The sequence below is a fragment of the Crocodylus siamensis genome, chromosome 1 (genome assembly GCF_052110815.1).
Source record: "Crocodylus siamensis isolate JL-2025a chromosome 1, ASM5211081v1, whole genome shotgun sequence".
Taxonomy (NCBI): domain Eukaryota; kingdom Metazoa; phylum Chordata; order Crocodylia; family Crocodylidae; genus Crocodylus; species Crocodylus siamensis.
The window spans coordinates 166,837,912-166,852,841 of NC_143395.1; the positions used below are offsets into that span (position 1 = coordinate 166,837,912).

At 41.3% G+C, this 14,930-nt stretch overlaps 1 protein-coding gene across 1 annotated transcript in view; it reads left to right on the plus strand.

The window, feature by feature from the left end:
- TAF1A (TATA-box binding protein associated factor, RNA polymerase I subunit A) overlaps positions 1 to 14,574 on the plus strand; it is a 31,798-nt gene extending 17,224 nt beyond the window's left edge. Inside the window, exons 7-10 of the mRNA XM_090048482.1 lie at positions 6,340 to 6,406; positions 8,204 to 8,327; positions 10,728 to 10,888; positions 12,360 to 14,574. Of these exons, the coding sequence (XP_089904608.1) occupies positions 6,340 to 6,406; positions 8,204 to 8,327; positions 10,728 to 10,888; positions 12,360 to 12,502 (495 nt within the window). The 3' untranslated portion in view covers positions 12,503 to 14,574. The remainder of the gene's footprint in view (positions 1 to 6,339; positions 6,407 to 8,203; positions 8,328 to 10,727; positions 10,889 to 12,359) is intronic.
- Positions 14,575 to 14,930: the final 356 nt, after the last annotated feature.

Below are 14,930 nucleotides of genomic sequence, written 5' to 3' on the forward strand. Positions count from 1 at the left end.
CCCACTCCCACTCCTCAGCCACCCAGTCCCCCCTAGCCACTGCTTTCTCTGCTGTAGCAGTTGGGGGTAGAGGGGGGAAATATAAGACAACCGTCCAATAATTATAATCTATACATGGAAAATTATAACAAATTTATCATTTTTACATGTATATAATATAATTATTTGTGTGGTGGGGTCATCTTATATTAGATTTGACTAAATGCAGTAAATCCTCAGATTCTGCCCCCCCCTCCCCCCAGTGTATTACAGCTCAAGGTACATTTGCATTTACTCATACTTTCCGGAAATTTCTGCACTTAGCTGTTTTGGGAAAGGAGTTCTGGATGTTTCGTTTAATGTATTGTCGCAATACTCAATGCATTGGTGAAGTGTAGGGTGTGCATGCGGGTGCACGTGCCCCTGCTGAGTGTGGCGGTGCACCCCCTGCAAAAAGGCGCCGCCAGCGGTGTCTGTGGGTGGTTTGCAACCACTGTGGCAGCTCTCCACTTGCCTCCACCATGCTTCCACCACCAACAGTGCCACTGCCTACAGCAGCTTGCTATGTCCCCCCAGCCTTCAGGGGCACACAGCTTTCATGCATTAATGTACGTCTGTTTGGCAGTATCTTTTATTGTACCATTTATATAGCTGGAAAAGTGTTAGACAAGCTTTTGGGCACACAATTCCGTCCTAAGATATGGAAAGAAGCAGATACAGGCTAGGCTAAGCTAAATGCTAGGTAAAACAATGTTCTTTGCTTAACTATTACGTAATTTGAAGGCAGCTGCTTAGAAAAGGGGAAGAGGGCAGTAAACCTGCAAAACAGCAAAGAAGAGGTATCGGAAGTAGATACAAACAAAGTAGAAGGCAGTTGAAATGGATAAAGCCAATTATGTAAAACAAGGGTGTCAAATATATGGTCCGCAAGTCAGATTTGGCCCATGGAGCTGCTCCTTTTAGCCTGCTGCGCTGTCAATAGGCCAGGGAATGTGTGGGTGTGGCTATTGGTTGCTGCAGAATCCAGGGCATTGGGACCGTGATGGATATAGCTTTCAGCAGCAGGGCCCACATGTGTCCGCCATGGTTAGCAGCTGAAGTTACCATGATTGCTGCAACTGCAGGTGCCACCATTAGCCTGTGGATCTGGCCCACCAAGGAGCTCCATAGTTTGGATCCCAACCAGGGCACAGGGTGAGTTTGACACGCTGGTGTAAAAGAATAAAACTGTTCAAAATGGAGGAGTCATAACCTGGACGTCTCTCAGAAGCACTGTAAGATCTTATGTGGTCAGGCTTTTTCCGGGCAAGGTTAAGTTTAAGGGAATTGTTTTATCATTTACTATGTTATTTTAACATTTTATCTCTTTGTATGACGTATTTTGTTCTTACTGCAGTTCATTCTGAACCGTTTTTGGAAAGGACAGTACAGAAATCAAATAAACAGTTGTTTGTGGGCCCCAGAGGTTAGCAGAAGGGGGCAGGTAAATTCTCCCAAATTGGTTCAATAAAAGATAGTCTCATACAAATGTTACTTTTCACGTGTTTTCTGAACCATCACTACTACAGCAATGCTGTGACCCTACTGCAATCATGGCTTGCAATTATTCAAGCTGTCTGCATAGTTACAAATTTGGTTTTCAGGAGTTCAGCTTTTAAAATTACTTTTATGTGTACCATCTAACATTCTTGGGGGTTACCCCCACATTTAAGTATGTAATTTATTTTCTGAAAGGTAGAGTACCTACTATTGTACATTCAGAGTAGTTGGGAAAAGGAAATCAATATATTTCTAGTAGTGTCTGCATCTGCATACTAATGTGAAGCAATAAACTCCAGAAGTTATTGGTCCAGAGTTTATTGCTCTGGGCGTGCCATTTGCACTTGAGCCTGAGGCCGCAGCATGCTGAGCTGAGTCAGAGCAAGCCTTGCTGGCAGGAGGCCCTGGCTCAGGCCTGGGGATGCCCCCCCCAGACTCCAGGTGCTGTGAAGGGGTTGGCTGGGACAGAAGAGTGCTTCAGTGCCCCAGCCAGCTGGAGCAGTGTCCACATGTATGCTGCTGCAGAGTAAAAAACAAACAAACAAGTACTATCTTGCTGCAGAGTGAATTAGCTTACTCCAGGCTAATAGGGGTGTATGTGTAGATGCACATTTACTGCACAGCTAATTAGTTTACTGTGCAGCAAACATCTCATCTAGACGTGCCTATAGTATTCTAAGTAGGACTGAAAAAGTCATCAGTTTTTCTTTTCAAGGCAACTGAGAATGAAAACTAGGTATCTGTTTGGAAGCAGGAAAGGAATATTGTGTGCAGGTGCTGACAGTCAACAAGTTCTACATGTACAATTTTTTCTGTTTGTTTGCATATTTTATAGATTGCCTTACTTTTAGGCTCTAGTCCAGCAAAGCGCTTCAGTTTGTGTGTGAGGATAAGGGTGTGGTTAAGTGCTTTGTTGCATTGGAGCCTTATTCTGAGAATATAAATATCTTTTTTTGCTGTCCGGAGAACTGTCCTCTTCCTTGTTTGCTTTCTCTCCCATTTCATGCCTTCATATCAAATTCAGTAAGTCTAACTTATACTAGTGGTTTTCAACTTTTTTTTTTAGACTCAAGGCATCCATCTATATCTTTTCTGAATTTAGTGGTACACTGACTGAAGACCATTGTGATAGAGGAACACAAAAGAAACAGCTTTGCTTTTTTTTAACTAGTTTAGATTTCAAGTTAGTTGTGTTTCTTAATGAAAATACATTTTCAAATTACATTTTAATATTTTTAGAAAAGGATTATTACCTAAAAATTGCTTTTAAAATGAATTGTGCAGAGCAAGCCTGGGCTGCTCTGCTTCTTCCCAGCTTCCCTTACAAATCAAGTCTTCCTGTCTCTCTTGTGTTTGGCCTAGGCAAAGCCATAGCACAGCACAGCTCTGTAGATCAGTCTCGGACACCGTCCAGGTTTGCCTCCATAGGCTGGAGAAGCAGTTGTCACTCTGGTGGGAACAGTCCTTGTAAAAGATGTCAGCAAGGCCTAATGGGGCAACCACTAGATTCCACCTTTTTTGGCGGGGCGGGGAGTTGTTTTGTTTTTAAACTTAACTTTGTGAACAGCTTAACTTTGAGACCTGCCTGTGGAATGCACATGCCCCTCATTGCGTTTTGCAGCTGGTCAAACTGCAAAGCAGGGAGTGTTCTTGATCCTGCTTTCTAGTTCACATGTCCTGGCACAGGGAGGTCATCAGACTAGTGCCCTGCTCCCTGACAAACATTCTCATCCCCTCCCCATCCCACCCATGCTCCTGTCTGTTCTGCTGTGTAGGTGTGTGTACTTAGGCCAGTGTTTCTCAACTAGGGTGCTTTGGGGTGCCCATGATATCCTTTGAAGCATGTCCCAGTATGAGGAGATAAGCAAGGTGCAAGGAGATAAGCAGATAAGCTAAGTAAATAAGCATAGGGTCAGGCTTGTCCCTTATCCCCACTCCCTGGTCCCATTGTAATATGAACAGTAGTTTTTGAAAGTAGGTTCTTCAATTCACAAGTGATGGAGGGGTGCTTTGAGTCCAAACGGGTTGAGAACCACTGATCTAGGTGGTCCCAGGTATCCTGAGGAAGACTTCTGTGGCTCTTTGCACCCTAGGTTGTGACTGCATAAAAGGCAGCCTGTCAAAAAGTTGCATTCTTTAAATAAATAAATAAATAATGTCTTTCTTTACAACAAAAAGAGTGGCAGAATGGAAACATGGAACAAATTCCTGCCGTCTGATTTCCTCTGCATGGTGTGAGCTGCTTGTCTGCGCTCTTGCTGCAGTCACTTCCACTTCTGTTCCCACATGCATGTTTTTGCATGTACTGCCTAAAAACCCACGGCAGTACTACCAGGTGGCAGTAGCATCTGCTGCCACCATCGCTGGGTATAACTGCCCTACATGCCTCAGTTCTTAGGAGGCACATTGGAGCTAAACCAGGAAGGGCTGCAACAGAAGCAGTGCACCTGCTTGCATAATATAATACAGGCAAACTGCACCTTTCTTCTGCAGCTGCTTCTCAGTTCAATTGCAGCATGCCTCCTGAAAACAGGTGTGCAGGGCTGTTTCACCCTGCGGTGGCAGTGTCATGGCATTCCTGGCAGGTTCTCGGGACACCCTGGTTGAGAACTACCTGTATTTCATATAGTCTGTAACCATGAGCCCTTGTATGCTGCCTTATTTTAGTCCTACATACTGTCTATACCTCTGGATAGCTTCACAGCACAACTTACTTAAAAAAACTAGGTAATTCTCTTATTTTCAGTCTTCAGTTTATACCGGTTGTTAAGGAAGGGGTTGTCTACAAGAGATTTGTAGGACAGAAATGCAAAAATGTGTTGTTTAGTTTTAACTTTTTAAAGAGAGCAAATGTAGTTTTTTTCCCACGTATTGACTAATGACTCTGCCTAGTATTTAGCATATGTCTTATGTTTTCACTGAACTTTGGGGCTAAGCTAGGATAAATTATCCTTTTAACACTGTCCATTGGTAGTTCTCTGCACTAAGCTAACTGAATTCTCTTTGGGCTATATTTTAAATTGATTAACCCTTTGCTTTGTCTGTTTTTCAGTAACTTTTTGCTCATCAACCCTTACAATCATTTTAGCCACCTGATGGCAGCAAAACACCCTTATTAAAGCAGATTTTTTTTTACCGCAGCTTCTTTGGTTTATGTATGGTAATTTGTAACTTTTATGCACCAAACATTCTTAAATACATCTCCATCTTCACTATATCATTGTAGTTTCCTCTCATCCAAGAGTCTAGGATTAATTAGCATTCTTATACATTAACTTCTTTTTACAAGTTAAATGCAAAGCAATGGGATGAGTTTTCCTAAGTAGAAAGATTTTTCTGTGGCATAATTGGAGAAAAATTACTATATGGTAACCAGGAAGGCTCTTTATTTTTTCAATATATAGGTGAAATGTTTTACAGTTTATATCATTTGAAAATTTTACCAGTAGTGCATGCATATGCAACATACATACCACAATATTTACAATGCACTTAGTGTTTAAAAATCTATTTGTCTCAGTTATTTTAAAAAAGGTATATTCACATTTTACAGATGGGCAAGTAAGCACAGAGGTGAAATCCTGGATCTGTTGCTGTCTGTGGCACAATGCCATGAGTTCATCCAGAACTTAATTAACTTAAGGGCTCACAGTCAGTATGACTTGTTTCTACAGCTTAAACAGGTTGCTCTTTCCAATTTCCTGCTCTAACTGTTAGATGATGCGACCACCTCTTATTCATAATGCCCCTGATGTAGAACCACTGTATAACTAAGTGATGGCTCAGTAAAGTGAAGTTACTAGTCCAGAGTCCTATATGTAGTCAGTGGCCATTCTGTGCGCTTTGTTATATGCTCTGAAAGTCATGTATGTTCACTAGGTTTTCAAGGTGTTGAGGGCCATGAAATTAGCTAACAGAGTGGGTACTATGTATTACAATGAAGTACAATACTTGGATTATTTCCCCATACTATTTTTTTTTTTTTAACAAAACACTACATTTTTCTGTAGTCTGATTTGAATACGGGCTAGGCAAAAAATATACCATTTAAAGTCACCAGTTGGATAAGCAGGCAATGCATCTAGTTCTCTCCCAGATCGTTGGATAATTATCCTTTTTGGTTCTAATAAATGTCTTCACTCCAGGGCTTTAGAAAAATACTGCTTTGCCTCTGCTTGGCTCCATTTGTTGTGTCAACTCAATAATACATGGTCACTGATTGTTAATGAATCTTGCAGTATATGTTCTAAGGAAAATCTGACTTGGACAGTTCTCATGGAAAAAGCTGTGTGGCGCTTATAGTGTTAAGGAGACCTGAAGGAAGGGCACAACAAATGGAAATAATGAATACTAACAGCTATGTTGTGCCTGCCCTTTTTTGGTTGTACGTAAGGAGGGACAGGTACGAGGAACACATTTTGTACTTAGCTGTGGGTGCAGTTTCCAAGTCCACTGTTGCCCTTGCGTAAACTGTTTTACTTAGAAACTCCAAAGAGACAAGGGTAGCAGAAAATGGGGACTTTAGCCCAGCTCCCATTGTGCCAGTCTGTGGAATTATGTTTCTCCCAAAGGAGTACACTATGTTTAAGGGTGTATGGGATTCTCCTTGGACTGCTTCTGGTTTGTTCTTGCAGAGGGTGCCATGCTTATCTGAACTACCATTATAGGAAGTGTCCCTAAGTATTAATTGTTTGTTGTTTTGTATGAATAAATTAAAGCACCCAGTCACTTAGAAATGTACATTACTAAAATCTTTGTAAAGTGTATGCGTCTCCTTGATAAATATTTCAAATTTTATAATGAAACTCTTTTCCTTTTCAGATTTTGCACAAGACTGTTCCCTCTCATGAACTAATGTTAGAATTTTATACCATGCTTACAAAATCAAGTAAGTCCTTTTTCCTTTCTTTAAGTTTTATTTAAGTAAGGTGAAGGCATTCCTGAATACTTCCATTAGGTTCTTCCTTTGTAAATAATTCAGGGGTGGTGCTATGTTGCTTTTCTTTTTAATTGTTTCTTTTTTTAATTTTGAGGTCAGAAGAGAATAGAAGATTTAGAGGGAGATGTATTTATATTGAATGTCTTCACAAAGTTTTGAAACATCTGGAGACTTGACTGGCACTTACTGTCATAGGACACAGGCCCCATGGCCAGGGTCTCAATAATGACTACTAATTTGGGTGTCTGTTTTTGTAGAGGGGTCTCTAATTTATCAGGAATACTTCATTTACTGTACTCTGTATTTATACAGTCTGTATTGCACACATCAGAGAACAGAATACACATTTCCCCGAAATGGCTTTTGCCTTTCAAGCTACCTGAACATGGTCTCCCAAATCTAGCACAAGTCACTTGCAGTTAAAGTCAAATTCTTTCTTGACTTGATTCTCCCAGATGCAGTCCATGACAACAGGCAGGTAGATGGTTGAGGGCTTTTTAATTCTAAGTTGCTTTTCTCCTCCTCTTCCTCCTCTCTTCCTGCCTCAGCTTTGTTTATACTTTCTCTTGAAACAGAGATGTCTCGTTTATTGTCATACAAATGGCAGGTTTGGAAAAATCCATTTATCTGATTTTGTATCAATCAGAGTTTGATCAGAACTGCTGTTCTGATAACTTAGTAGTCTTGCTTAAAAATTGACAGCTGGCTATTGCATAGCACTGAAGAAGGAATTCCTGTCTCATCATCACACCTAGGATGACTAATTAAGGAACTAAGCAAAGACATTGCTCCTTATTGAACTAAGTAAATCAAGGACCTAATCCCCCGCAGTTTGGAGCACTCTCAAGGACAGTCTAGACCTGAAGGGAGGCAGTAGAGTGCTAGATGTTGAGGGTATAGTGCACCCTGTACAAGGTGATTGTCATCAAGCAGATGGGACCATACGGTCAAAGATTTTGTTGAGTGCTGAAACTCACTGATTTCATTGGGACTGGGATGAGGGTTTACTAGATACAGAGTAGAAAGATTTGCACTTTCAAGTTGGTGGGCTATGGGATCTCCCTCTCTGCTAAGATTTATTTACATGCTGTTGTATATACATGTACTGTAAGAGGAGAACATGGTTTTCTCAATAGCGTGTTCTTTTTAAATGGCACAAGTAAGATTAACATTGCAGCCAGAGGGCTAGTGTGGCTATAAGGGAAAAATGTTGTTCTGCATAAACAGTCATAATTGTTGGTTGACTACTTCGATTAGCCTGAAAGTCCTAAAAGAAAACTTTGTGGCCTGTAAGGGAGATTTTTTTTTAATGGACTTGTATTTCTATGTCTCTGGCTTTGCCGAGACTTGAAACAACCGAGATGCAGTGTATTCATTATACCAGGGAGAGCTAGAGGAACTTTGGTAACAGCCTCTGCTGACACCTGGTCATTATTGTGGCCATCATTGAGGCAGTTATTGTAAGGTGTGTGAACCTGTTTCTGCTGGACGGCTTGTTCTGTAGTCTCTTGAGTCAGCAGTCCTTGACAGGTTTAAAGTAAGAACAAATTGCTGACCCATGCAGCATAATCTCTGCTCTGAAAACTAGGCACATCTTTCCTTGCCTATTAGGAGTTGGAGGGAGAATTAAGCTTAGAATTGGCAACAGAGCATCACACTGGCCAGTGGAATGAAAGCTAATTAGATCTTCCTTGCTGCTTGCTGTACTCGTGAAGTTAGGACTGATCTTTTTTTTCCTCCTTGCAGAAAAAAGAAAAAAACGTCGATTGGGGCTGGAGGTTATTTTTGAAGTTCTGGATTTTGCTGGCTGGAAGGAAAATGTAAAGGCTTGGAGTTGTTTAGCAGAACAGGTTAAACAGATCCTGGAGAAGTAAGTCCAGTAACTCCTTTGCTAACCTTTGCTATAGTTGAATTAAGGCAATTGAAAGTTGTCAGCTAGACCAATGTGGAAATGTCCTTTAATTTCTGTCCTTTAACAAAATTGTCATTGAGAAGACAGACCCTCAGTTCAGTGGCTGTGCTCAGCTAGCCTCAAGCCTTTAGAACTTTCTTTTTAAAGAATGTTTAAAGAAATATTTATGATAGTCTACTGTAGTAGCAGGCCACAGAAGTATCACCTGAAAGACACAGCTTTTGAAACCTGTAAAACATTGTATTCTTTTAAATGTGCTGATTGTTGGTTGAGTTAGACATTTCCCTCTGACTATCCCAGAGGACAGTTGACTACAACTCCAGAGGGACCTGTCTCCATGGTATTCAGCCCCATGGCCAAGAGGTCACTGTGGTGAGCAGATTTCAAGAGAGTAGTGAATGGAATCAATCAAATAAGGTGATTCTGCTCTCTTTGCTACTGTACCAAGGGCAAGCCACATAATTCTAGAGGTGCACCGATATATCAGTCTATATCGCATCGGCACTGATAAAGGAAAGTTAACATTATCGGCAATTGGCTTTTTGGTTGATGTGGTTGGTAATATCACTAATGCCCCACACATGCATACAATCAGGAACACAGCCTGGCAGCTTGGAGAGCAGCGTCTGGCTAGTAAGTCTGTGGAGGGGAAAGGGGGTGGCTGGAAGACATCAAGGCCCCCACAGTAAAAAAAAAAAAAAAATGGGGCTGGGGCTGGGCCTGGGGCAGGCGCTGCGCTGCCCAGCCAGGGTGGGGCATGGTGTGGAGCCTCTGTGGGGGGAGTGGGGAGTGGCTCCCACTGCTGTGTGCATGACTGGGGGGGCATGTGCCCCCTTGATCTGTGCACGGGTTGAGTGTGGGCTGCCACTGCACACTTGGGGCTAGAGGCTGCACCAGGTTCTTCTGATTTGGGGGGTGGGGCTGGGCCTGGGTTGTGTTTGGAGCAGGCAGCAGCAGCTCTGGGAAGGGAGCTACAGGGGGGGATATGGTGAATTTTGGGGTGACTGTAGGCCCTCGGTAGCTGCCTTTCCCAGCACCACCGCCTCCCAGCCTGAGCACAGCCCTGGCCCAGCCCCTGCTGGGAAGAGCCTGGTGCAGCCCTTGCCCTGAGTGAGCAGCCTGTTCTTGCCCTGCGCACAGATCCAAAGGGCGTATGCCCCTTAGGCTTCCCCTGGGGTGCACACAGCGGCAGGAACCACCCTCCTGACCCCTGGACAAGCTTCTGGCTCTGCCCCATACCCTTCCCCTCCCTGGCTGTGCAACATCTGCCCCAGCCCTACTCCCTCCCTCACTGTGGGGGGCCTCCAGATGCCATTTTCCAAGCTGTCAGGCTGCATATTGGCAGTCGGATTGGTATTGGCTGATAGGACTAGTCAGTAATTGGTCATCAGTATCAGCCCAAAAAATTGTTATTGGTGTACCCCTACATAATTCAATTATTCATGATTTTTACCAAGCTTGTCAACAGCTTCCTTTGATACAGCTTGTATTCTTTGTAGGTTTTTTAAAGGTGATTGTTAAATTCCACTTAAATACTATTTGAATAACAAAAGTTGTTTAGGATAGGGGTTAGGTCTTACTAAATAGAATTCCCAGTAAACTTAGTGCTTTTTTAGGAAAATTTGAATATTACATAGAAATGGTTAAAACAGCTTTTAGTGTTGACTAGTTTTGCCTTGAGAGATTAGTCAGCTTCGCTAGTCTCGTAGCATATAAGAAGCTTTGGTGTGGTTTTGATCCAGAAATAATCTGTTAAGACATGTGCTGTCTTGGTGACTTGTGAAACCTATAAAAAGATTATCTTAGCCTGCTGGTTTCTTTTATGAACCAGCCACAGAAAATGTTGAAATGAATTAGGTGCCCACTTCTATTGGAAGATCACCTCCTTAGAGCAACTTTGTTTGTCAGTGTCTAATTAACTACTGCTGAAAAAATATCACTTGAATTCATCCCCTGTAACTTCAGTGTCTATTAACTTACAAATTCAAATTCAATACTAATACACAGTTTTTTTAAAGTGAACCAACGGGCAATCAAAATGGCACTTCTTACATAAAATATTTCATGTCAGGTAGGCTGTGCCAGCATGCACTTTAACTGCAGTTGAGCTGCACTTTAGATCATGAATTTTCTTAAGTGGCATGGCCAGCAAAGCAGAAGAGGTAACTGCAGGCAGCAGGATGTTGGCAGCTGTCAAACATGTAACATGAACATGCCATATCTTTGGTGTTCTTTTTGGGAATGTGTGAAATACATAGCACAGAGAATAATGCTTGCATGATTTAACTTTAAAAACAAATAAATCAACGCCTTCCCACTCTCTTTGAGATCAGCTGTAACTCATTTGTCTTTTTCCAGCTCTAACAAGCACCTTGACTGGGTAAAGGAGGAATGGAACTCCAGAAAGGACTGGTGGCCAGCCTTTCACTTCAGCCACTATTTGGCTAAAAGAAATTGGCAGGAAAATGAAAAACTTGCTTATGAAAAAGCATTGCTGGCTGGAATCTTATTAGGAAAAGGTAATGTTTAATTATTGTTCCTTTTCAGTGTATGAGATAAATATTTTCTGGTTCAAGTTTTAATGGCAAGGTTTTTCTGATTTGTGTCCTGGAAGAAACTCTTTCCCATCACCTTAAAGAGGATGGCTTGATTATGTAGGCTTGAATTCAAGAAAATCTCTAGTGTTAGGTATTTTGCTTGTGAGATTCAGTTCATATCTTGCTGGTCTAACATCAGCAATAGTTCTAGCCTTTGCTTCAAGGAGTGTTTAGTATATATTATATTAAATGTTCACTATAGAAAATGCATCAACAGTCCTTGGAGAAAAGACTCATTTTTTTTACAACTTCCCTCTCCCAAGTGAATGCCCCAACAGCTAGACTGTAGTGTTGTACTGCTTCTCTTTGACCCAGTGAACTTTTAATACTTCTCTGCAAAATGAATCTGGTTCTGCTGGAGGTACTTAGAGTGTTCATAACTCCAAAGAGTCTAGGACAGTCTTCTAGAAGGTGGGAGATATAGGTTTGAATCCTTTCCAGTTGAAAAAGGAAATAAACCCAGATCTTCCATGTTCTGGGTCAGTGCTCCAATTGCTCATCTCTTGGGTGAAGGATTAGATTTTCCTGAAACACGTATATGTTTGCTTTGCACAGCTAAATAAACTCTTCTTTTGCTCTCTTACAATTTTAGGTCCTAATATACTGTATTTAACCAAGTCCAAGAGATTTTGAATTTAAAATAACCCTCCAATAACTAGATTGTGTAAATTAAAAATGATAAAATTGTTATAATTTTCCATGCATAGAATCTAATTATTGGAGGATAGTTTTAAATTTGGTTCCTTCCCACTGCTGTGGTTGGGAAAGCAGGGATAAGGGGCTAGACCCTGCCCCTTGCCCCCCAACCTGTGCCTGCCCCCCCTGCTACTTGTCTCCCTCCCTGTACCTGACTGCTCTCTGCCCGTGCCTGTGGCTAATCCCTTCCTGCTTTATATGCACCCACCACCTCTCCCTCTACTTTTCCGCTGCCAGTTACCCTCTGTGGTGGCTTTGGTTCCCCCCGCCCCAAACACAGGGTTTCCTCTGTGCCCCTCTTCTACTGCTGGAAGCCCCTCCTTGACTACATGAGCTACCCTGTTCCAGGGCAGGGAGCCATTCAGTTCTGACGTTAGCCCTGTTTTTTTCCCGTATGTTGACTGGGGGTGGAGCACATGGGAACCTATGTTTGGATTTGTATAAATATGGTATCTGGTGGATGTTACAAAAAAGTAAATTGTACAAATGCTCACATGTTTGTCATTGTAGCTTGAGTGATGTGAATGGCCTATCTGAGTCTAAAGGTTTTATTGATCCTTTCTGGGGTGGGTGATGATATACAACTTCTATACAAATAAAGGCATAATAGAAGTGTTCTGTCAGGGAATCATTTGCACTCAAACTATTTTTCAGGATAAATAGTGGATCTTATAATCTTGTTTATTTTTTGTTTCAGATTGCAAATACTATAAATACGTTTTGCACCAGGGCTGCAAAGCCAAGAAGAAAAGGTTTCAGACACTGAAGAAATTTGTGAAGAAACACAGTTCTGCATATTTGAGAATATCTGCCTGTTCAGATTCTTCCACACACCTTTGATTTTATTTATTTATTTTTAACAAGATGTATTTCAGGACTTCTTTAAAAAAAAAAAAAAAAAAGAGGGTGCTAAATTAGTTTCCCAGTTTCTGAAAGGCAAATTGTGAATCTGCATTGCTACCTCAGGATTTGACTTTCTGTGCATTGCTAGCCAGTCTGTGGTTTGTATTTTTATTTATAAATACAAGGAACATACAGTACACCTTTTGATATAGGAATCTGCTTTTTTAACATTTGTATCTTGTTTGCTTGTGTCAGGTTTAATAAGCAAAGCTGCTGATTCCTTTTCAGAATCATTTAATAGCCAGTATACTTGTAAGTCACCAATGATCAAGAGCAGTTGGCTTAAATAAGAGCAGGAGCAAGGCCATAATAGTTTGGCCACAACTGGAGCGTTCTGTGACCATGTCTAAAATGTTCAGAGAACCCAGGATGTGATGGGAGGTGTGTACTCTGGCCTCTTAGCAGTCAGTTGAGCTTGGGTACACACGCAGTGAGCACGTCTACACATTCATTAATATGCCATAATCTTAGCACGTTAAGTTCAGTTCCTGTAATAACAGGTATTAACTTAATGTGCCATAATCAGCACTACTGCACATTAACACAGATGAATGCTTTTGTGTGATGCTTAATGTGCATTGGACTAAAACTATTGTACATTGGCATGGTTTTTGCCAGCCGCACTAATGTGCTGTACAATTAGTCCAAGGCACATGAAGCATCTTGCGTAGATGTGCCCAGTGGAGACAAGTGGGGGGCTTGTTTCTTGGCATCGGTCCCAAGCTCAGCAGGGAAGCTATAGATGTGGCCTTAAATCCTATATTTCCAAATGTATCTTTCACCTCCTCTAACTTTTAAGACTGTTTGAGAAATACTTGGACAAATAAGCAAGACAAAATGTTGCTAGTTCACATTTTAGAAACTCTTCCCCTGGAGTCAGTTGCTAAAATATTGTAGGATGGAATGCAAAACACACTCAACTAGCTGCCGAACTGCTGGAGTGACTGAGTAGCAGACAGCTACCTAAAGTGTCTAGAAAATCAGGGTTGAGCCAAGAATGTGGAAGAAAACTGAGAAACCCTGACAATTTTCCATTGTGGAATATTTGTTGAATTAAAGTGCATTAGATGTAACTGTAGAGTTTGGCTTCCCCTCAACATGGTTGATATATGTAGCAAAAATAAAATAAATGTGATTTATTTCCCAGAACATAATCCTACAAATTGGCATGGACTGTGCAAACCTGCTACATTGCAGAAAATGGCTGCATGGTTGGAAAAGACTTACCAGTCACCACATTGCCTCAGCGGCTGGTGCAGTGGACCTAGGATTATGGACTTTTTTCCTCTTTGAGGAAATCCTCTTCACAGAGAGCAAGAAGTGCATCTGTATATGAATTCTCTTCTTAGCAGAAGAAACTTTTTAGGACCTGGTTGCCACTCTGGTCATGAAAAGGTTGAAACTTAGAATATTGCTATTTTTGAGACCTAAGTGTTACTGTGTGTGGTCACAAAACACTTAAGTTTACAATTTGCAAATATTTAGGTATGTTTAAACTTAAGAAATTACTTATGTTTGTTATTAGAACTGCATTAGCAATTTGCAGTATATTTTTCCTATGTAACGGGGATACATAAACATTGAGGTGAAATGAAGTATCTCTTTACCAACATGATAAATGAATAAGGCTAGAACAGGGATGGCTAATCTGTGGCATGAGAGCCACGAGTGGTACAGGCAACCTTAGTGTGGTACATGGCAGGTCAGGGAAGGAAGGGGAAGGCAGTACAAAACAGAGCAGCAGATTTGGACAGGGGAAGGGGGCTGGAGTGGCACCCAAGGATGGCATGGGGCTTTTATTTATGGCATGCCTGCTAAAAGGTCTAGGTAGAAATATTAACTTCATTATGATTTCGGCTTGTGTCTCTGCATTTGTCTGTTTGCTACTATCTCTCCTGTTTGTCAAGCTGCTACCTTTTGCTTTGTTTAGTCTCCATTGAAAACCTATTTTTTCAAAGTTTATAATAAATTAGCATTGTATAAAGGACATTTAAAGAAATACAACCATACTTCAGTGCTTCCATCTTCTAACCATCTGTCTGCTAAGCTGTAAATTCTCTGAGATTGGGAGGGCCTATCTTTATTTTTGGCATTTTGATACAGTTCTGAGCACCAACCAAGTAACGACGCACTAAATTTCTGAGCCGATTACTGATACCATGGTTCTACTTTTCTTTAATTGCTTTCCATAACAAGAACCATCTTTTCTTCATTTATTGTGTGCAACATAGTGGCAAACAGTAAGGTGTATTATGTTTGGGCGAGTTGCATTCAGACAGTACTCACATGGTTGTGATTTTTTTTTTCTTTTGGTCAAAAAAAAAAAATGTCTAAAAGTCTTTGAGGCAGTTGAGGCACAGATTTG